Raw genomic sequence first — 23576 nt, forward strand, 5'->3', positions numbered from 1 at the left:
TTCAACCCGGCCATAAAACCAAGGTAATTAATTATATTTATTATTCAAAATGTCTATCGTTTTTAGCTTAGAATCATTAATTGATGTCTCATATTTTGTTTGAAAAAAAAAGACTTTAAAAAATTATTCACTCGCATATTTTAAACATTTAAACAAATGACGTCACAATTAAAAAATGGTGTCTGTTAAAAAGTCACAGATATCTACCTCAGAACTATCGCTTTATTGTATTTTTTTTGTTACTGACGCATTTTCTCTGATATGTTAGATGATAAATAATCGATCCAAACAAAGAAAAATTGAAAAAAAAAGTTTAAAAGGGTAAATATATGAAAAAGAAAATCTCGACCACGCCTTGATGTCTGCGATTTCTGCATCGCGACCCTTGTTATATTACCATGTTTCACCCATAAAATCCCCCCAAAAATCCAGCTGTGGCCATTCACAGCTGTGTCTTGACACTCAGTGATAAATGCTACATGGAGTTTTTGGATCAAAACAAGGTAAGTAAGCGGCAATATCTCGTTAAATTCATGGTGTCTTTAATTCTGCTCTCGTGTGCTCTTACCTCCAGTTAGGGTTTTGCTGTGTAAAAAACATTTTAAAAAAAAAAAGAGAGAAAAAAAAATGCCCTCCAGTTCAAAATTTTTCTTCCCTCAGAAAACTGAGACTTCAAGCTTTCAAATGATGTATCACACATGTATATCGGACAATTTTGAAATTTAGCTAAATTGGGGGTCTCAGAGCGGAACTTCAAGTCACCTGAATGTTTTCCGCCATATACAAATTAAATTTAAAAACATTTAAGGACCACAAAAAGCTTACAAATTGAAACAAATCTGAATTTTCTGTTCATTATTTCTGGGGTCAGGCATTATCGGGTTAACATGATGTTGTGAACCTCCCCATCAGAGAAAATAAAATGTCTCTTCAACTCTTTCCTTTCTCTTCAAGATCTCATCAATTTTCTGTTGCTCTGCCCTTTTTGCTTTGCCCTTTTTTTCGCATTAATTCAAGTTGTTCTTTTTTAATGTCCAAGAAAACGTGTATTTGATCCAATCAGAGCTAATTATCCATGCTCATGACAAGCATGTGTGTATGTCAGCCAATTGAACCGGCAACTGTCACGGCCAGGGACGGTGGTTAGCTGATCGCATGCACATACCGACACAACATATCAAACACACGCTGGGAGAACTCCGACTGTCCGTGGAATAAATAAATGATAAATATCAATGAAAACGGATGATGCTGCACAAGTACTTTATGATGCTTGTTGTTAACACTTGTGTATGTAAATCTGACGTGAGTTGATTGTTTTTCTCTTGAAGATGCCTGTGTGGCAGATAGGCAGGTTGTTTTTAACATGGGGTTTTGACAGTTGCCATCATATTTTCGGGATCAAAGCACCATTCCACTCCGTTCTGGCGCCGAACTTCTTGCCGGAACGGTATTCCTAGCCCTTCCGGCCCACTTTCACCCCTTGTCATATGACACCACTGTCAAACAAAGTATTACCTATAAGCTCAAATAAATCAAAAAAGCCGCACTCGGCTATAAGCCGCAAGATTCAAAATGAGATCAAAAAAATAGAGGCTTATAGTCCGGAAATTACAGTAGTAACATTTATGCATTACATGTACCATGTTTTTTTTTTTTTTTTCAATGTGTAAACCAATTCCTTTTTCCTGACAGGTCGTCCTGGTGTTGCTAGTACGCTTGCTGGTAAGCTGTCACAATTTAAATTATTATATATCTTATATAATTATATATATATAACAATTATTATTATTGTTATTATTTTTTGTTTTGTTTTGTAGGATCCGGTCGTGGTTCACAAGGTACGACATAACACAGATTGAAGAGAAAATACTATTGGACTTGTACACCAACTTCTTTAAAGACAGACCAAGAAAAACAGGCTTTCACATGTCGTGAATGCTTTTACTCATTACAATAAAAAAAATAAACGTACTTGATAGTAGTTACATTCATGCATTATATTAGAAGCAACACAACAGTACAACCTTTTTTATCCTTTAAGATTGACTTTTTTTCTCCTGACATGGTAAGCTGTCACAATTACCATATGAAGACATTGTGCAACATATCTTAAAAATGTTTCCCATTTATAAACAAACACAAACAAACAAACTTGATGGTAGTTACATTCATGCATTACATTGCTGCCTTTTTTTTTTGTTCATCCAGGTGCTCGTGGTAAGCTGTTTACGATAAATGATTGATGTACGACATGATCAGACTTTAATTTTTTCTTTATTTTATTTGCTGAGTTGTTCCTCATGATTTACTTTTTGTTCTGACATGTGAGGGACAAATCATGAGAAGCAATCATTACGATGTTGTCAGCTGGTTATATCATTTAAGTACAAATGATCCTAATGTGATTTTCTATAATGGCTGCCTGTTATTCTGATTCATTCCAATTTTGACTGTTGATTTCCAGCTTTACCCTGGGTTCCACAAGATCACATTTCATTTTGTAAGCAGCCTGACGTCACCTGGTTTAATGATCCATGATAAATAACAAAGCTTTGAAGGGTTCAAGAGTGCATTAACCTCTGAATTATTCTATGTATTTGCAGTTTCACCAAACTTTCATGCTGAAGTTCGGCCCACATTTGCAGTACCCGAATTACTTTGTAAGCCAAATTCTATAATTTTCTTGTACTGTTTATACAGCACTGTTCATTACTTTTTAAAATGCTAAATAGCTGAGCGTTCAAAACAAGATGATTGTGGCGCAGGTGGTTGAGTGACTCGTTCTTTTTCAAATGATCCGGCTTCCATTTAGGCACGTTGTCGTTATGTCCTTGAGACACTTAAACTTTCCTCTTGCCAAATTGACTGCCTCAATTCTTTCTCTGCTGCAGGGCAGCTGTGCGTGGCAACCCTAGTAAGTTATCAGTATCTAGTGTAGGATGCAAATACAATATTAAGTGTCTTTGAGTATCCTGGAAATTGCTTTATAAATCCAATTAATTATTAGTATTATTTTTATTATTACCGATGAAAGGGCTATCTGGTCACAGATTGTTGTTGTACTTGGTCACAATAACTTTGAACTGAGTTTGAAGTCCTACTCCAATGTCCTTTGTGAACTGATCGTCTTGAGATTTGTAGCATGAGCCTTTAAAATCAGGGGTGTCAAACCGATTTAACAATGGGCTGCAGTAGGTCCTGGTCTTCGTTCCAAAAGATCCAGCACAGACAGTTTAACCAATGAGGTTTCTGTAAGAACAAGCAGCACCCGACTGATTACTGATTACACTTGTAAGACACCAGATTGGTGAAAAGGAATTCATCTCGTTTGGTTTGAATGAAATCCAACACCCACTCTGGCCCTTTCAAGACCGGTTTGACATCCCTGATTTAAATATTGCATTATTTATATAATTTATCCTTGATGCAGCTCAGTTAAGAACCAGGAACCAGGGCAAACTCTCATTCTTCTTGTTCATTAACATTTCAAAATATTGGAAAATCAATGAAATGCAGGGGTGTCCAAACTTTTTGCAAAGGGGGCCAGATTTGGTGTGGTAAAAATTTGGAGGGCCGACCTTGGCTGACGTCCTTTATGTCGAACAATATATTTAAACAAATTTTAGCAATCCATTCTGTGTGTCACATTTGCTTTATTATTTTTTTAATTAATAATTTCAACAATCTCGCAACTAACCTTTGTGGCGTTCTCTTTTGACTCTGGGGCTCTTGCGAAATACTGCTGCTATGAAATTAAACTAGCTTCCAGTTGCTTCAATTTTTCGCGACGGATCTTTCCTGTAATCTTGTCGTACATGTCAGCGTGTCTTGTTTGGTAATATCGCCTCACATTGAACTCTTTAAAAACAGCAACTGTCTTTTTGAAATGAGGCAGACAGTTGCTGCGTATTTTAGTGAAGAAACAGTCCAATTTCCACCTATCCTTGAAGCGTCGGCCGTCGCACTCAACGTTCTTTTTTTTGTTGTTGTTGATTGTCGCCATTTTAGAAAATTGGGAGTAAAGGCCACAAGGGGTAATGTTGCTTAGAGTGCTGCTGCCTTTTCGTGGCTAAATGAGGAGCAGCATTTAGTGTGTAAGATACTTCATATGCTGGTAGCAGTACTGCTGACCAATTTATTAAGTCTGTGTGCGGGCCACACGTTATTGATTTTATGACAGTTGCTGGGGGCCGGATGAAATTTGTCCACGGGCCGCATTTGGCCCCCGGGCCGGACTTTGGACATGTCTGATGTAGTGCTTCCAAGTCACGCCTTGTAAAAATAATCAAAAGCATGTATTTCAACAATCTTTTTCAAATTTGTTTATTGTATTTATAAAATTAAAGTCCCTGTTGGAGTAAACATACATATTGGTATTTTTGCATGTAGCAAGAGTATTAGCTCAAGAGTGCAATAACTTCTGAATCAATGTATGTAATGTGTTTGCAGTACTACCGACCTACCTGCCTTCAGGTAAGAATATTTGAATGATACAAAATAGGTCATGCAATTTAACATTTGCTAATGACAAATTCTCCATATCCTTTTACAGTCTTTGCAAAAAATCACACACAGTTTTTGCACCCCGCTGAGGCTCCAGCTATTTCACTGTGTTTTGGTATTCCTGGAGAAACAATACTTCGACTCTTTCATTTGCCCACTGGAGGTCAGTCATAAGAGAGGATCTTTGCTTCAATTGCTTCCATTTATTCTTGTGGTTCATTTCATGTAAAATCAAATGATATACTTTTTTTTCCACCACTGAAAATGTCTTCAAATTTTGAGGAGACAAACACATAAGTGTTCTGACCCTCCTAAATATAGAGATTTATTCCTACAAAGCTTTGGAAAGCTGTACATCTTGACATTTTACCCTTTTGCGTTTTTGAAAGTAGATTGACGCTGATTTCATTAAGTTTTTTCTAAATAGTTGGTCTCTGAAATTTATAGCCAATGTTCACCATTCGACTCATTTTAGATTTAGAATCTTCTCAACTCTGAACTTGAAAGTAAGTAAAAATAGCATTCTGAAAATAATATTGTGGATGGATCAGGGGGTGGAGATGCTTCAATGTATCATTCTCATGGGCACTGCAAAGGTTTCTGAGAATTTCTGTATTTCAATTAGTAAATCATCAATCCATTTACAATACAATACAAATACTTTGGTCCTGGCAGAAATTAACATGATTATCTTTGGTAAATTATATATATATATATATATATATATATATATATATATATATATATATATATATATATATATATATATATATATATATATATATATATATATATATATATATGAAACACTCAGGTGACTTGAAGTTCCTCTCTGAGACCCCAATTTGGCCAAATTTCCAAATTGTCCAAAATGCATGTGTGATACATCATTGGAAAGCTTAAAATCTCCATTTTCTGGGGGAAGAAAAATTTTGGACGGAAGGGAATTTAAAAAATAATTAATTTTTTTTGTTTTTAAACAGCAAAACTCTATCTGGAGGTGAGAGCACACGAGAGCAGAATTACAGACGCCATGACTTTATCGAGATATTATCGCGTACTTAACTTGTTTTGATCCAAAACTCCATGTCGCATGTATCACTGAGTGTCAACACAGCTGTGAATGGCCACAGCTGGATTTTTGGGGGGATTTTATGTTTGAAACATGGTAATATAACAAGGGTCGCGATGCAGAAATCGCAGACATCAAGGAGTGGTCGAGAATTTCTTTTTTATATGTTTACTCTTTTAAACTTTTTTTTTTCAATTTTTCTTTGTTTGGATCAATTATTTATCGTCTAACAAATCAGGGAAAGTGCAATGGTAACGAAAAAAAACAATTTAGTGATAGTTATGAGGTAGATATCTGTGACTTTTTTACAGACGCCATTTTTTTCATTGTGACGTAATTTGTTTAAAAGTTGATATGCGAGTGAATAATTTTTTAAAGTCGTTTTTTTTTTCTCAAACAAAATATTAGACATCAATTAATGATTCTAAACTAAAAATGACCGACATTTTGAATAATAAATATAATTATTTACCTTGTTTTCATGGCTGTGTTGAAACAAAAACCGTTGCGCGACGTCTATAAACGGGGGTTTCCAGGGTAAAAACGGGCAAATTAAAAATAGTTCGGGGGCTTAATGCGCCATGAATCTGCTATGGCAGCATATACTGTAGACATATTGTTCTATCACACACACAACTGTTGTTTTGGCTTAAAATACAGCAGTTTCTTTAAAAGAGGAGTGCAAGAGCAGAAACTGCTTTTTCAATCTTGTCTGTGTTTTCCGCCATATATATATTTATCATATGATAATGTTAATAATTCAGCCGTACTTTCCTTATCTGGCCATGACTGTTATGAGTATATTTATAGCAGGAATTTGTCTATAAATTCAAACATTGATGGGCTCTGAAGTTTAAATTACAAATAAATATCATGTCATAAGATTTCCAATAAACATCAACTTTATTTCAAAACTGGCAACAGTATAGCTCGGCGTTGCTCAGGTTTGTGTAACGTAAATGCATTACAACCGAATGGCAGATAAAACATACAGTACTTTCCTGAGAGATGCAGCTGTAATGTAGTTATAGTAAAGGGACACCATAAACGGGTTAATGTGCAATTGCTTTTTCATCACTGTGTACAGTATGAATATCAAGCCGAAATGAATCCCTTTGTAATGTTCTGGAAAATTGTAATGTTTTTTTATTTATTTTTTAAAATCCAGCACATCCATCACAGCACATTTAATTGTGTACATGAAACCGTAATGTTTGATAGCCAACTGCGACATTGCAATCGCAAAGGGCAGGTTTTTTGCTCAAAAGACGGTGCTGACGCTTCTACAATCAAAGATTTTCTATGCCAAATTTGGGAGTTTTAATGTAATTTTCAGCACTAAATAAAGACCTACAGAGATTAAACCCATCTAAGAACACTCGCAGATGTTTATAGTACAATCGGTCAAGCCGTTTTGGAGTCCTTAGGGAACGAACACACACACGCGCAGACACACTCCCCCCACATACAAGGTTCCATTTATATATAAATTTAGACAAACTTTATTGTCAAATCTTAAAGGAAGCCTTGAACTAAAAGACTTGTAGCCACAATTGTTCTCTTCTACTAAAATATGTTATTATAAGCACATAAAATATTGCCATTGATTTAAAAAGCTATAATATTTAGTACAGGTTTTGACCTACGGGGGCACCATGTTGTACGGCCGCTCGGAGTGATTACGTAGATCAGGGGAGTCAAACCAATTCCACAAAGGGCCAAGAGGGTCCTGGATTTCGTTCCAACCAATGAAGAAGTCATCTTTTCACAATCTAATGTCCTACAAGTGTAATCAGTTGATTGGAGCCAAAATATTAATTGGTTAATCTGTTTGCAGTCTTGGTTGAAATGAAATCCAGGACCCTCTTGGCCCTTTGTGGAACTGGTTTGACACCACTGACGTAGATTGCCACTGTCACTCGACAAATACTACAGGGTTACTGCAATTCCTTCTACACGGGGAGATGTCCAACACATGCGCTCATCTGTTAAAAGCAGCGAGTACTTACTATTTGTGTTCTTATTGAGTCTTTTATTTCCTTTTCATTGCCTCAAATTCTCTAACCGCTCGAAGTGTACAAACGCACATTTTGGACAAAATATTCCAAGACAATCAATGACTTTTGAATGATATGTGAGTAAAAAAAAGAAGAAAAAAAAAAAGAAAAAAACAACAACAACAAAACTGATAATAACTGGACTGTAACACATACATGCTTGACTGTGCGTGCTGGGCTGTTGGGGGACGGATATCGATAAGCATTTGCTTTTTCCCGTCTTTCCTTTGTCTGTCATCGTCTTTCTCGGGCAAATTCCACACTCTGAAACTGTCAATGATTACGATGATGATGACAATGACAATAAATTCATTCATTCATTCAAAATACTTTTTGCATGTTTCCCTCTCATACTTTTAAGCATTGTGTTGTGGTAGCTTTAAAGCAGATTGTTGATCTGTTGACCACATTAGTTATGTAGCATATTTAAGCCACCCTTGTCTGATATTACTACGTTTAAGTATTTTCTTAAGGCATCTTTAGAATGTTCTGTCTGTATGCATCTCAACAAAACAAGTTGAAACACACAGTAGTACTTTGGGTGTCAAATTCGCCTCTTGAAGACGTTTCGCCAGTGTAGCACATTTTGGCAGAACACCGTACCCCCCACCCCCTACTCTCGTCTCATCCCATCTTTCCTGTTCATTTTGCTTCTGCTGCTCGTTTTGTGAAATATCGACAGTGCTGTCACGCTCATTAATATTCCTCTTGGGTTCTAATTGAAAGGGTTGAACAAATAACATGTTAATGTCGCTACAGTCATATTCTGGAAGCCCGGCAGCGTAACCATGTAATGTCACCGCCCTGCGAATTCAACAAGAATGGCGACCTACTAGTTTAATTAATTTTAAAAATTGCATAAAAATGAAAACATCAAGTGGGGTTTCAATATCAAATCATTTTAACTCATAATAACGTTTATCTTTTATTAACTGAAGTCTTTCTATCCGTGGATCCCTTGAACACAGTGTGAAATGACTAATGATTGAAAAATGGTAGATTAAAAAGTTTGTAGCAGTTTTTCAAAAAGAGATTTGTATGATCCCAAAATAAGCTTCCTAATTGGTATTGCTTTGAAAATACAGATGAATCACTAACTAGGTAAAGGTTTAGTAGCCTTCAGTTCTTTAATAAAGAGGTTTAGAATGAAAACATATTTTTAAATTATTATTTTATATTCTGGTCTTTTGCTTCCCTTTTCAACTGCACATCAAATTTAGAGAGGAGCAAAGAAAATGTCATGGAATTTTTTTTGTTACGTGGACACTATTTTCAGTGTTATGGTTGTTTCCATGAGTTGAATTGCCATGCATCATTTGTGCTCTAGAACTTTCTGTAAATGGTGAACTGGATACTACAAAAGGCTTCAAGACGATTGTTGTCCACTTTGAGACTAATGGCACGATTACTCTGGACACGGGCGATATCACCATTGAATACGGACAACAGGAACAGAAAAGGTCATGGTATGGGGGACCACCACAGGAGACCACCACTGTTGGAAGGTGATGTTGGAAGATGTGGTCGAGTGCATTCAAGTGCCCCTACTTGTTTTAGCATTCATTGACTATCTTAAGAGATCAATATCAAGGCCAGCAGAGGTGGGTAGAGTAGCCAAAAATTTTACTCAAGAAAGAGTACCGTTACTTTACTTCTAACTAATATTACTCAAGTGCAAGTAAAAAAAGTAGTTGTTGAAAAGAATAAAAAAGTAATGAACACTTTAACTGCTTATAATGTCTGATTAAAAAAATATATATATATATGTGTGTGTGTGTGTGTGTGTATATATATATTATATTCGTATATTACCGTATTTTTTGGTCTATAAATTGCACCTGAGTATAAGTCGCACCAGCCCACAAAATGCGCAATGAAGAGGGGAAAAAAAACATATAAGTAGCACTGGAGTGTAAGTCGCATTTTTGGGGAAAATTTACTTGATAAAATTCGACACATAGAACAGATATCTCATCTTGAAAGGCAATATAAAACAAAAATACAATAAAGAACAACATGCTGAATAAGTGTACAGCAGGGGTCCCCAAATTACGGCCCGCGGGCCGAATACGGCCCGCCTCCACATTTGGTCCGGCCCCCTAAATATATATATTTTTTTCCCAAAAGTGTTATTTATTTCCTGGCTTTTTTCTGTGAAGAACCCAGAGAGGGTTATTTGGTTATTATCTATTTAATCAATAGTATATACAGTGCCTTGCAAAAGTATTCGGCCCCCTTGAATCTTGCAACCTTTCGCCACATTTCAGGCTTCAAACATAAAGATATGAAATTTAATTTTTTTGTCAAGAATCAACAACAAGTGGGACACAATCGTGAAGTGGAACAACATTTATTGGATAATTTAAACTTTTTTAACAAATAAAAAACTGAAAAGTGGGGCGTGCAATATTATTCGGCCCCTTTACTTTCAGTGCAGCAAACTCACTCCAGAAGTTCAGTGAGGATCTCTGAATGATCCAATGTTGTCCTAAATGATCGATGATGATAAATAGAATCCACCTGTGTGTAATCAATTCTCCGTATAAATGCACCTGCTCTGTGATAGTCTCAGGGTTCTGTTTAAAGTGCAGAGAGCATTATGAAAACCAAGGAACACACCAGGCAGGTCCGAGATACTGTTGTGGAGAAGTTTAAAGCCGGATTTGGATACAAAAAGATTTCCCAAACTTTAAACATCTCAAGGAGCACTGTGCAAGCCATCATATTGAAATGGAAGGAGCATCAGACCACTGCAAATCTACCAAGACCCGGCCGTCCTTCCAAACTTTCTTCTCAAACAAGGAGAAAACTGATCAGAGATGCAGCCAAGAGGCCCATGATCACTCTGGATGAACTGCAAAGATCTACAGCTGAGGTGGGAGAGTCTGTCCATAGGACAACAATCTGCACAAATCTGGCCTTTATGGAAGAGTGGCAAGAAGAAAGCCATTTCTCAAAGATATCCATAAAAAGTCTCGTTTAAAGTTTGCCACAAGCCACCTGGGAGACACACCAAACATGTGGAAGAAGGTGCTCTGGTCAGATGAAACTAAAATTGAACTTCTTGGCCACAATGCAAAACGATATGTTTGGCGTAAAAGCAACACAGCTCATCACCCTGAACACACCATCCCCACTGTCAAACATGGTGGTGGCAGCATCATGGTTTGGGCCTGCTTTTCTTCAGCAGGGACAGGGAAGATGGTTAAAATTGACGGGAAGATGGATGCAGCCAAATACAGGAACATTCTGGAAGAAAACCTGTTGGTATCTGCACAAGACCTGAGACTGGGACGGAGATTTATCTTCCAACAGGACAATGATCCAAAACATAAAGCCAAATCTACAATGGAATGGTTCAAAAATAAACGTATCCAGGTGTTAGAATGGCCAAGTCAAAGTCCAGACCTGAATCCAATCGAGAATCTGTGGAAAGAGCTGAAGACTGCTGTTCACAAACACTCTCCATCCAACCTCACTGAGCTCGAGCTGTTTTGCAAGGAAGAATGGGCAAGAATGTCAGTCTCTCGATGTGCAAAACTGATAGAAACATACCCCAAGCGACTTGCAGCTGTAATTGGAGCAAAAGGTGGCGCTACAAAGTATTAACGCAAGGGGGCCGAATAATATTGCACGCCCCACTTTTCAGTTTTTTATTTGTTAAAAAAGTTTAAATTATCCAATAAATTTTGTTCCACTTCACGATTGTGTCCCACTTGTTGTTGATTATTGACAAAAAATTAAAATTTTATATCTTTATGTTTGAAGCCTGAAATGTGGCGAAAGGTTGCAACGTTCAAGGGGGCCGAATACTTTTGCAAGGCACTGTATTTTATATTATTATATAGTATATTATTAGGGCTGTCAAAATTATCGCGTTAATGGGCGGTAATTGATTTTTTTAATTAATCATGTTAAAATATTTGACACAATTAACACACATGCCCCGCTCAAATGGCAGATTAAAATGACAGCAGAGTGTAATGTCTAGAGCTGGGAATCTTTGGGCACCTAACGATTCGATTACGATTCAGAGGCTCCGATTCGATTATAAAACGATTATTATCCTTTTTTTTTTTTTTTTTTTAATGTTTTGTACATTAGTTCCAAAATTGTTGAAAAATACTCTCAGACTAAACCAAACTACTATTTCAGTATCAAGTTAACATATAACAGTAAACAAATATACAAAAATAACAGTAAATAAAAAACTCCAGTCCCCATTCTGTATCAGAAGCTTTAAACTACATTCAATTAATTTAATGTTGTGAATCATCTGTTAAAATTGCTCCCGTTATTCCATAATTTGCCTTTTGTCTACTTTTGACATGTGAAAGTTTTAAAACTATTTTAAAGATAGATTCAAGTCAATATTTTACCGATTTAGGAGTATTTTAGATCAAAAGTTAATTAGGTTCGCTTGGAAGGTTCGCTACAACAGCCTTGCAGGGAAGTGTACTGCTTTCAGATGGCAGCCGTTTACTAACGCCCGCATCTAGCTTTCTGTAGATGTGCTGCTAACTACCGAATCTATATTGCATCTAGTCCTATATAAATGATATCTACCGTAACATTATGTGGATGTACTTTGTAGCAGCTGTCAGCAGCAATCAGGTATGTTGTTGTGTTTTTTTATCTCATGGCATGAGTTGAGCTAGAGCCGTGAGTTGAGCATTGGCATTACCCGAGGGGCCGGGTAATGAGAAGCGTGATGTTTAGCTACTCTCGCTCCATTCCTCATTGTGTCCCGAAGACCGCGCGGCGCGCTGAGTGTGTTTTACTTTCCGCTTTACTTGGCATATTTCAATAATCGGAATTTGGATGTTTGTGAATCGTTCTCGAATCTTCCACGGCCGAATCGCGAATAATCTAAGAATCGGAAATTTTGCACACCTCTAGTAATGTCCGCTTGTTACTTGTTTTTTGGTGTTTCATGCCCTCTTCTGGTGCTTGGGTCTACCTGATTTTATGGCTTTCAGCAACATGAGTGAGCATGGTGTAATTATTGACATCAACAATGGCGAGCTATTAGTTTATTTTTGGATTGAGAGTTTTACAAATTTTAATAAAACGAAAACATTAAGAGGGGTTTTAATATAACAGTTCTATAACTTGTACTAATATTTATCTTTTAAAAACTACAAGTCTTTCTATCCATGGATCGCTTTAAGAGAATGTTAATAATGTTAATGTTGATTTATTGGTATAATAAACTAATACAGTACTTACGTACCGTATGTTGAATGTATATATCTGTCTCGTGTCTTATCTTTCCATTCCAACAATAATTTACAGAAAAAATGGCATATTTTATAGATGGTTTGAATTGCGATTAATTACGATTAATTAATTTTTAGGCCTTAATTAACCGATTAAAAATTTTAATCGTTTGGCAGTCATATTTATTATATTATATTATATTATATTTACTTTTGTTCCGTGAAGAATCCAGAAAGGGTTATTTGATTGTGGCTTTTTGAAAAACAATAAATGTTTACATTTAGGCACTCCTGCAATCGTCACACTTTTTCTATTACAAGCTGACCTGGCCCCTGATCAGAGAAGGGAAAAGTTATGTGGCCCTCACAGGAAAAAGTTTGGGGACCCCTGGTGTACAGTATGATAATGTTACATGATGCATGAACAACGAAATGCGAACGTGGCCGGTATGTTAACGTACCTTAGCTATTAAGAGTTATTCAGATAACTATAGCATATAAAACATGCTAACAAGTTTACCAAACCATTAATCTCACTCTAAAACACCTAAATAACATGTGAAATGATATAATAATGTATTAATATTTTCACATATACAGTGGGGAGAACAAGTATTTGATACACTGCCAATGGGAAAACCCACTGGCAGTGTATCAAATACTTGTTCTCCCCACTGTAAGTAGCTCCAGACTATAAGTCGCACCACCAGCCAAACTATTTAAAAAAAACTGCAACTTATAGTCCGAAAAATACGGTATTATGTATGTTTTTTCTCAGCACAACTTCATCTGTATGAACTGTTATTATTATTATATTGTACTATAACCTAAGACATGACCATTATAAGGCCAAAAATCACAAAAATGAAACAAAAATCCTCGAATTCAGACCAGAACAACACTTCGAACATCAACCGTCCAAATACCATGAGCTTCTCTAGTGAGGAAAAACATTGTTACCTCTGATTAGTGTAATCGAGTCATGCGGTTATTGTTGCAACGTCTCATTGGTCAAAGTGAGACAGCCACTGTCAGCATCTCTGGCAGAAATACAACCAATATGCAGAATAAAAAGGAAAAATGTAATGTAAGTAAAAGTAAAACGTATTGCGTAGTAAAAGTACTTTACATTTTTCCCAAAAAGTTATCAAGTAAATGTAACGGAGTAAACGTAACACGTTACCTCTCATCTCTGATGGCCCGCTGACAACTTTATTGTTTGGTCAATTGTTTGATCAAACTCCATAAATAAGTCACGCTAGCTGTGACCAAGATCAGCATGCTGTGGTCCGAGAGATGAGAATGGGGAATTTAAGCGAGGCTGCCTTCTCTTGCAAGCACTATTAAAAACTGCGAATTTCAGCTTTAAAAGTTAGGTTGTTGGTATTATTATTATTGTTAGCTATTGAGATTGTGTTTGTGTCGTTATTTTGCTGTCTGTTCCTGACTGGAAAACAAATATGTATTTCTGTAGCGCTACAGTGATTACTCGGAATGGAGAAGTTGATATCACAATTGGAGAAATGCACTTGATCATCTTGCATCATCGGATCTCAGGAGACCAATACCTATGGCCAGTTGTAAAGCAGAAGCCTTCACATGATAATGCTGAAGGAATTTTAGGTAAGATTTTCTTTAAAATATGTAGTTCATATACATAGTGTATACATGTAAAAAAAAAAAAAAAAAAAAAACTACACAGTGCTGTTCAAATGGCAGTGTTTTTTATGATTAAAAAAAAACACATTTTCCACTAGTAATATGACGTACAGCCAGTACAATTGAATTGAGTGAGAGAAAATATCTTTTCAAGAGGGGATGTAAAAATGTACAACTGAAATGATCAGGTTTCTCCAAAACTAGACGAAGACAAAAATTAAAAGGCCGCCAAAAACAACACTGCCTGGAAGCTAGTAGAAAAGTAGAAGCAGACTGAGTGGAAGACAGGGGAGGGACAAGACTGAATTGGTCTTAATAAGAGACACACATGTTGCTAGGGATATTAAAAGATCTTAAAATTGTTGGTGGAAAAATGGGGAAAAATACAAGAGATAGTAACTCTTCCGTTTAATGTTGAAATAGATAAAGCAATGTATGTCAGTACGACTTCTTCTATGACTATTTTCGGCAAATTTGGTCATTCTACCATCACATGCTCTGGGAAAGATAAACCTTACAACAACCTTACCTTACCACATTGGTAATTACAAGTACATCCTCTTCATGTTCTTTTGCTGCCGGCGCAAGAATAAATAAATAAATATAATGCATCAAAATGCAGACCGTAAGTTTTTGTTTGCAATTGAACATTTTAGTAAACACTTGTTTAAAAAAATTAATGTTTAATGTGTACACTATGTTATTTGGATGTCTTTAAAAAAGTCAAAATTGAGGATAAATCTTTAAAAAAACAAACAGAAAAAAACACTCCGTTTCTTACCATATTTACCATAATTACAACACCACATGAAGGCAGCATCAATCTGCGCATGTTAAAATAAATTGTTCCGACCGGAGGTCTGATGCATGAGCACTCTAATCCTAATCGCATTAATATTTTTAGTGTTCAATGACAGTGCATGCGATCATAAATTTAATCTGAAAACTGATTGGTGTAAGGAAATTTTGTACATGTAAACATAGCCAGTTTTGGCACAAAACCTGTGGCAACAATGGAGTTTATAGATTCAAATACCTATGCAACTGTGCAAAGATGCTGGACTGTGTCTGTGGTCAAAGTCAAGATGTCACATCAAAGTCATCCAAGTAACTTGTAACACCTGCTGTTTTTAGCACAAAAGCCAGCGGTTTATGAAGAAGAGCACCAACCTTCTTTCACAAGACTTAAATTTAATAACCAGGAAGTTAATGTTGTCAGGTAAGTCATTAAAAAAAAGATGGATTTTTTTGTTATGACTACATTTATTCTGAGCTGACAATGTTTTCTTTGCTTTATACAGTAAAATATATGTTCTTGACAACAGTCTTTCTCCACCTATGCCGATTCCTTGCTGGCCTGTGTCTACTCAGACAGCACTACATGCACCGTTGGGCAATTTCGTTATCAACTCTATATAATGAAGATCCAGGATTTTGGATGCATTTAATCTTAAGTAAACATGATGCAAAGAAATTGATCACATCATGAAAAATAAAGTTACCGAGGATTTTTCACTTTACTTCTGGTTTTATTTTCAAGAAAAACAAAAATGATTTTAGATGACAGTTTTTGTCGCAGATCAACAGCAAGTCTGTGATACCAAACTAAATGTTACAGATCATTTTTGGCCATCCAAATATGACTTGCAAAGCACCATCACATTTACTTTTGTTCACAACATTTTCACTATATTAATTTCCATATTTATATTAAACAAACAAACAAAAAAACGGGCTCAAATTTGGATACAGTGGGTGTCATTTATTGATTTTGTTGTTGTTGGAATATAGAGACTGTAGCTATAGACCCTACTCACGTGACGTCACAGCCACGCCCCCGCCCCATGTTGTCCGGATACTAGTCATGTTAATGCATTAGCGCTTCGTAAATTCCTCCTATTATGGCGTGTTTTTCTGCTCGTTAACATTAATAATCAAAATGGTGAAGTCGTGTGTGGCGGTCGGTTGCAAAAACAGAGAAGATAGACGGAGAGACTTGAATTTTTACCGTATTCCGAGAGACCCGAAGAGGAGACCGAGATTGACTGCTGCAATTCAACGAGAAAACTGGGCTCCAAACGACTACCACAGATTATGTAGTAGTCATTTTATATCTGGTAAGATGCATTTAATATATATTTAGAGGGTTTTGGGCTCACAACCACAATTAAGATCATTGCTAGGCTAATCGCCGCCAACATACACTCAGACGTTGTGAATGAACTACCTGAAAATATATAATTATAAGGGGATAATCAGACAGTTGTCATACAATTAATTTACAGTTTCACTATTGAGGTCAAAAGCCAAAAAATAAATTCAACTAGGGACAATCTGGAGTAGTGCTATCGCACTTCATATTTATTACGTATTATATATGTATATAGTGAGAGTGCTATCGCTAAACCATATAAACATTAAAAGCCCTAGCTCCATTGACAAATGATATGAAATACATTAGACTTGACAGTGGATGTTAGCAAGAACAAAAGATTTTGAATTGAAAATTTCGTAACTCACCTTCCGAGCACAAGATTCCTGCCGAATTTTCGTGTACGAGGACCTGTTTCACCCAACCAACAACGTAGCATTTATAAGCCTCCAAGCTCTTAAAGTTTTTCAAACTTTCGTGAGAATAGGCTGATTTTGTGTGGACAAGATAGTTGTAAATATCAGGATATCAGATGTCAGGCGAAGCCAGCGGGTCGAAAAACATCGATTTAGGCATCAAATACGGATCTGGCGATGGATAAACGGAAGCTTTTCCACGTAACGCCTTCTATGCAACGCATCCAATGAGTTTACAGCGTCAGATAACACCAGGGCTTCCATGAATTACTCTATAACTTGCTCGACTAATTGAAAACAATGAGAATAGGTCTAAAAAAGAGGTACAATATGGCGGCCGGAAACAGCGACACGCCCATTTTGTGACGTAGGTGAGTAGGGTCTATAACTACTGTACAGTGGTACCTCCAAGGGCATAGGCTTCATAGGGGTGGTAGGGACATTACACAACCAACTTTTCAGGATGCTCAAATTAGTCCCCACCAACTTTTAAGCAACCTTATTTGCATTATACTGTATAATGAGTTTAGTTTCTGTAATTTAGATTGTGTTCCCATATGTGGTAAGGATAGAATTGACCCTACTATTATTAAGTGATTTCCTTTCATTGTTCAGACTTACATTTCTCGCTTTTCACTTGCTGAATGTGCCGGTCCATTTTTTTCCACTCAAACGCACGTTTGATTGTCTGATGACTTGACCCCTCCAAAACACACACACACACACACACACACACACACACACACACACACACACACACACACACACACACACACACATAGTAAGCCATGTGCCAACTAAACATTTTTATAAATTACTATTGTGGCGAGCTAGGAAAGGAGTCGGAGGAGGATTATAAAACCACAGAGCTAATCCGTGTTGTTTTATTGACATCGAAGCTGTGACAAAAAGCGATTTATCTCCAACATGCAACCTGCGGGAGAGCACAATATATTTCCGGCTGTTCCCTGAACAAAAACACTCCCCCCTATGGTTGGGACCTGTTGGGGGGGTACCTCACGGTTGCCTCCTCATCACAGGCCCCGCCATCCCTGCACCTTTTTTAAACGCACCACACACATAATACTCCACAGGAGAGCTCCGGCAAAGGGCGGTGGGACAGGCGGCTGGGCAGAAACGCCGGTCCCACTGCCCCAAGCCAAGCTCTCCTATTTTAATGCATACATTGCACTACCCTCCCCTCACAATCCCATCACGGTGCTGGGTGATGGCTGCCAGCCGGGAACCTGGCAGCCACAGTAATAGGGTGGTAGGTGGGTCCCACACTTTTTCCTTATGGCGTGGCTCCTGGGGTGTGGCCTCCCCTCTGCCTGGGCTGCCAGCCGCGGGAGTGGGGTGGGGGGTCGGGGCTCCGATCTTGCATCGCCCCGTGGCAGTTCTTTGGCGTTCTCCTGCCTCCGCCTTCCCCTCTCTTCTCTGGCTGGACATCCACCTTGTGCTCCGTCGCGGGTTGCTGGCTGGGCGCCAGTGTATCAGCGGGGTGTTGCCTGCACCGGCGGGGGACCCTGCCCTGCCTTGGGCTTGGTGGGCCGCTGGGGGTCCCGTGGCGTGCCGTGCCGGTTGGGGGGCTGCGGCTGTGGCTCGTGGCCCGGGTGGGCGGGCGGGGGTCGGGGTAGGCGTAGAGTTGGTGGTGCATCTCCTCCTGCCATCCCTGAAGGCCGGTTGATGGGTGCGTGGGTGGCCCGGGGAACCACCCTGGATCCCGGGGGGTGGGGGGGGGGACAATGGCTCCTTTGCTGGGCTGCGGGAGGAGGGATGGGCTGCGCTTGGCCCCCCAACCCCCCCGGGCTGGCTGGGTGGGGGCCGTGGCCCTGGGTCTCCGCCCGTCTGCGTGGCTGTCGCGCACCTGGTGGGGCTCGCGTGCTGCTGGATGTGGTAGGGCATAGAGATGTCCCGATCCGATATTTGGATCGGATCGGACGCCGATATCGGCAAAAAAATGTGCATCGGTATCGGATCGGCCGACACGGAAAAATTCCGATCCAGACTTCCGATCCATTTTTTTTTTGAAAATCCGGTCCGGGTTTTCCAGCGCACCAATATACATAATCCATTCCAGTTTTCGCTTCGGTTTGCCTAAAGTCCAATCCGCATTTTACGGTACTCCTTCAACACACTACATTACCGTCTCCCAATTTACCGAGAGACTTTATCGGTAAAAATGTCAGCTGTGTGGGATCATTTCACCTTAAAGGACGACAAAGACGAAGAGGCAGAGTGCAATATATGCCACAATAAAGTCAAGCGTGGTTGTAAAGCTGTAAGAAGTTTTAATACAACCAACCTAATCAATCATTTAGCGAAATACCACCACAAACAATATGAGGAGTATGTTAAGAAAACCGAAGACAAAAAGAAAGGTCCTACGCAACTAACACTGGCAGAAACTTTTGCTATGCGTAACAAACTGGCACTCGACAGTCCCAAAGCCCAGGGAATAACAAGAGTCATTGCCGAAGAATTCATTCTGAATGACAAGCCATTATCTCTCGTGAGTAAAGACGCACCATCTAACACTTTTATGCTGCATTCCAGAGAAGTGGGAAGTCGGATTTATCCCACTTGGATGGTACCAGTTCCGACCTCAAAGCGTTCCAAGCAAATGTAAACAACAAAGATGGCTGATTGCGACGAGGTGTTTTTTATTTTGGCCATCCAAAGACATTTTGACCTCCAGCGAACCTGCCTTCCTTTAAGCGATCAAATAGTAGAGGAAAAACGACGGCTGCGTTATAGCCCACACTGTAAACTGCCTTTTTTTTAGTTACATCCTTTGCTGATCATCAATATAAAAACATAGCACAGCAAAGATAATTCACTGTATGAGAAAAAAATGCATGGTGTCTCAAATAACACAATAATGAAGTAAATCAAGTTTATCATTCAATACGTTTTCTTGAGCGCCATTTTGTCCAGTGATGTCAGATTGAAACAACTTGGAAGTCGGGGTTGTTATTTTTTCTCCGACTTCGCGACTTGGACCTCCCAGTTCGAGTGGCGTTCCAATGATATTTTCCTAGTCGGAGGCCGGAAAAGTCCGACATCATCTTTGTTGTGCTATGATTTTATATTGACGATCAGCAAAGGTTGTAACTAAAAAAATGGAGTCTACAGTGTGGGCTATAACGCAGCCGTCGTTTTTCCTCTACTATTTGATCGCTTATAGGAAGGCAGGTTCGCTGGAGGTCAAAATGTCTTTGAATGGCCAAAATAAAAAAACACCTCGTCGCGATCAGCCATCATTGTTGTTTACATTTGCTTGGAACGCTTTGAGGTCGGAACTGGTACCATCCGAGTGGGATAAATCCGACTTCCCATTTCTCTGGAATGCAGCATAAACATCATGCTTGTCTAATAGATATCATATGTATATAGAACTAGATGCAAAATGACAGACTCGACGCCGTTTGCAACACATGCATTGAAAACTACATGCGTTAGTAAACAGCCGCCATCTTAAAGCAGGAGACTTCTCTTGTAGGCTGTTGTAGTGAACCTTCCAAGCGAACCTAATTACCTTTTTATCTAAAATTCTCCTAAATCGGCAAAATCTTGACTTGAATCTATCTTCAAAACAGTTTTAAAACTTTCACATGTCAAAAGTAGACAGAAGGTAAGTTATGTGATAAGTTATGGAATAACGGGAGCAATTTTAACAACTTTAACAGTTGATTCACAAAATTAAATTAACTGAATGTAGTTTAAAGCTGCTGATACAGAATGGGGACTTGAGTATTTTATTTACTGTTTTAAAATGTTAACTTGATACTGAAATAGTCGTTTATTTAAACCTGAGAGGCTTTTTATTCAATTTTTGTAACTAATGCACGCAACATTAAAAGCATCTAATAGCTTGGGGGATTTGTGGGATTTTCCACTGACAGTTTACAATATTATTTGCACGATTTACTGACTGACTATGCCATTTCTGTTTGTTATATATAATCTTTTGTGTTTGTCACTGAATAAACAGGTCAGTTTCTTGTTACCAACCATTGTGTGTTATTCAAACTCACCAAATTCAGCTGGCTAGTTGTTATCAAGAGTACTAAAACCCTTTTCAACATGAGTCTGACAACTAAGTAAGGAGGCTAAATAACTAAACTTTAATACATGCTCAGATAGGCTGGTATCGGTATCGGCCAGTATCGGTATCGGATCGGAAGTCCAAAACAATATCGTATCGGATCGGAAGTGCAAAAACCTGGATCAGGACATCCCTAGTAGGGCATGTTCGGGTTGGGGGTCCTGGTGCCAGGATTGGCGATGGGGCGGCGTAGGGTTGGTCGCCAACGGGCTCACACTCATAAGAGATTCACACAATCACTGGGTTCTAGATCACAGAACTGATTTGTGTACACTTTACCCCTTTCAATCACTTAGCTTATAGACACCCCCACCCCCGTCCCCCTCTTTCACTGGCCAATAGGCCCCCACATGGTGTAAACCGGAAATACATCTCGCTGACGATGGCACCAGCATATTAGTAATTAGTAATCTAGATGTTCAATGTATTTCTTGTTGTTGTTTGTGTATGTGTTTCTTTTCTTTCTTCTCTTGTGTTTCTTTTCTTCTGTCCCCCCCATAATCCCTTCCTGTTCGCTGCTTTGTCATAATAAAAAGGTATTTTGAATGATCACAATGGGAGTATGTCAGACTCTCAATGTGAAACATTAAAACTGTTCAGACTATCCGGGCACTTAGACTTCCATTCTCTGTGTAAAACAGCTGAACAGGACAGCCCCCCCCCCCCCCCCCCCCCCCCCCGGAACTACATAACGTGCCAACTTAAGTTCCGCCGCTGAATTCTGGTAAAACTCGCTACTTATGCCCCCCAGAATAGACAAAATCCAACGGACTGGGGGATATGATGATCCGACCCCTACGAGAAAAGGAAAGAGGGGCGGAGGAAGGTAAGGAACCCGAGTCCGAACAGTCCTTAGGAGAGTCATAAGGGGCCACAGCAGGGCGGGACCTCGGGGGACGTCCACGGCGTGGGGCCCGGGCCAACACCACAGGCTTTGTCCACGGACACAGACTCCGGTCTGCCACCCACGTCCACGACCAATGTCTTCACGTCATTTCGCAGCACCCGAAACGGTCCGTCATGAGGGGGGCACACGGGACCAAGATGGGCTTTGTGGTGAACAAACACGAACTTGGCCGAGCGCAGACCAGACGGCACGTGGGAAACAGGTGTATCATGCTGGGATGTGGGAATGAGGGCGAATGTCCTGGCAGTGTTCTGCAACGAATACTGGCAGGAGACCAGGGTGCAGGAGGCTCTGGGATGAACTCCCCCGACACTTTAAGCATCTGGCCGTAGACGAGCTCAGCAGAAGAGCACTGTAGATCTTCCTTGGGGGCCATCCTAAGTCCCAGCATGACCCAGAGAAACTTGTCGAACCAATTACTATCCCCCAAAGCCGCGCACAGGGCAGCCTTCATCGAGCGGTGAAACCTCTCGTACAACCCATTAGCTCGAGGGTGGTACGCCGTTGTGCGGTGTAGTTTGACCCCAAGTTCCAGAGCTCCAAGGTGAACTGGGCACCCGTCAGATGAGAGGTCTGCCGGGGGCTCGAAACGAGTAGCCCACGTGCTTCTGAATGCCCGGGCCACCTTGGTCGACGACGTGGAAACCAGGGGACTGCTTAGGGTGAGTGAGTTGTTCTATCCACCATCGTCAGCAGGTAGCTGAATCCCTGCAATGGGGGAAGCGGACCCAGCAGGTCGATGTTCACGTGGTCGAATTTCCTTAGTGGGATGACAAAAGGCGCCAATGGGGCCTTGGAGTGGCAGTGCACCTTAGCACGTTGACAGGCCACACAAGAGTCGACCCAAACACGCACATCCTTCTTTAACCCACTTCACACGAACTTCTGGGCCACCAATCGCACAGAAGCCTTCCTGCCGGGGTGTGAGAGGCCGTGGACAGCGTCAAAAACGACCCGGCGCCAACCAACAGGGACCAATGGTCTCGGCCAGCCCACAGTCTGGCGCCTGAGTCGCCAACCGCAACCTCCTCCAGATGCAGGCCGTTGTCAGAGTCTCGGAGGAGCTGAGTGTCTCGGTCAGAGGCCTGATCCGCACCCATGCGAGCGAAATCCAGTCCCAGCTGCACAGTGTTGACGGAGGCCCTGGAGAGACAGTCAGCAACCACATTCGATTTACCTGCGATGTGGCGAATGTCCGTAGTGTACTCTGAGATGAATGACAGCTAGTGTTGCTGGCAGGCGGACCAGCGTTCGATGACCTTAGACAAGGAGAACGTGAGTGGCTTGTGGTCGACGAAAACTGTGACGGCACACCCTTCCAGGAGGAACCGAAAGTGGCTGATAGCCAACCAAACAGCCAACAGCTCCCTGTCGAACACTGGGGACGAGCTGCCGGCTGAAAAAGGCGAGAGGTTACCATTCGCTGCCGACCCGCTGCTCCAAAGCGGCGCCAACGGCAAAGTCGGATGCTTCGGTAGTG

The 23576-nt window shown here is 39.8% G+C and overlaps 1 protein-coding gene across 5 annotated transcripts in view; it reads left to right on the plus strand.

The window, feature by feature from the left end:
- Positions 1 to 16033, plus strand: part of LOC130909457 (inter-alpha-trypsin inhibitor heavy chain H3-like) — a 56979-nt gene extending 40946 nt beyond the window's left edge. For 3 of the 5 annotated variants that reach the window (XM_057825969.1, XM_057825968.1, XM_057825971.1), the window contains 10 exons: positions 1696 to 1725; positions 1821 to 1841; positions 2468 to 2503; positions 2607 to 2663; positions 4453 to 4476; positions 4556 to 4669; positions 8963 to 9140; positions 14329 to 14477; positions 15648 to 15732; positions 15815 to 16033. In XM_057825969.1, the coding sequence (XP_057681952.1) occupies positions 1696 to 1725; positions 1821 to 1841; positions 2468 to 2503; positions 2607 to 2663; positions 4453 to 4476; positions 4556 to 4669; positions 8963 to 9140; positions 14329 to 14477; positions 15648 to 15732; positions 15815 to 15932 (812 nt within the window). In that variant the 3' untranslated portion in view covers positions 15933 to 16033. The remainder of the gene's footprint in view (positions 1 to 1695; positions 1726 to 1820; positions 1842 to 2467; positions 2504 to 2606; positions 2664 to 4452; positions 4477 to 4555; positions 4670 to 8962; positions 9141 to 14328; positions 14478 to 15647; positions 15733 to 15814) is intronic. The other 2 variants (XM_057825972.1, XM_057825973.1) reach the window with 1 other exon arrangement.
- Positions 16034 to 23576: the final 7543 nt, after the last annotated feature.

This window comes from Corythoichthys intestinalis, chromosome 21, assembly GCF_030265065.1.
Source record: "Corythoichthys intestinalis isolate RoL2023-P3 chromosome 21, ASM3026506v1, whole genome shotgun sequence".
Taxonomy (NCBI): domain Eukaryota; kingdom Metazoa; phylum Chordata; class Actinopteri; order Syngnathiformes; family Syngnathidae; genus Corythoichthys; species Corythoichthys intestinalis.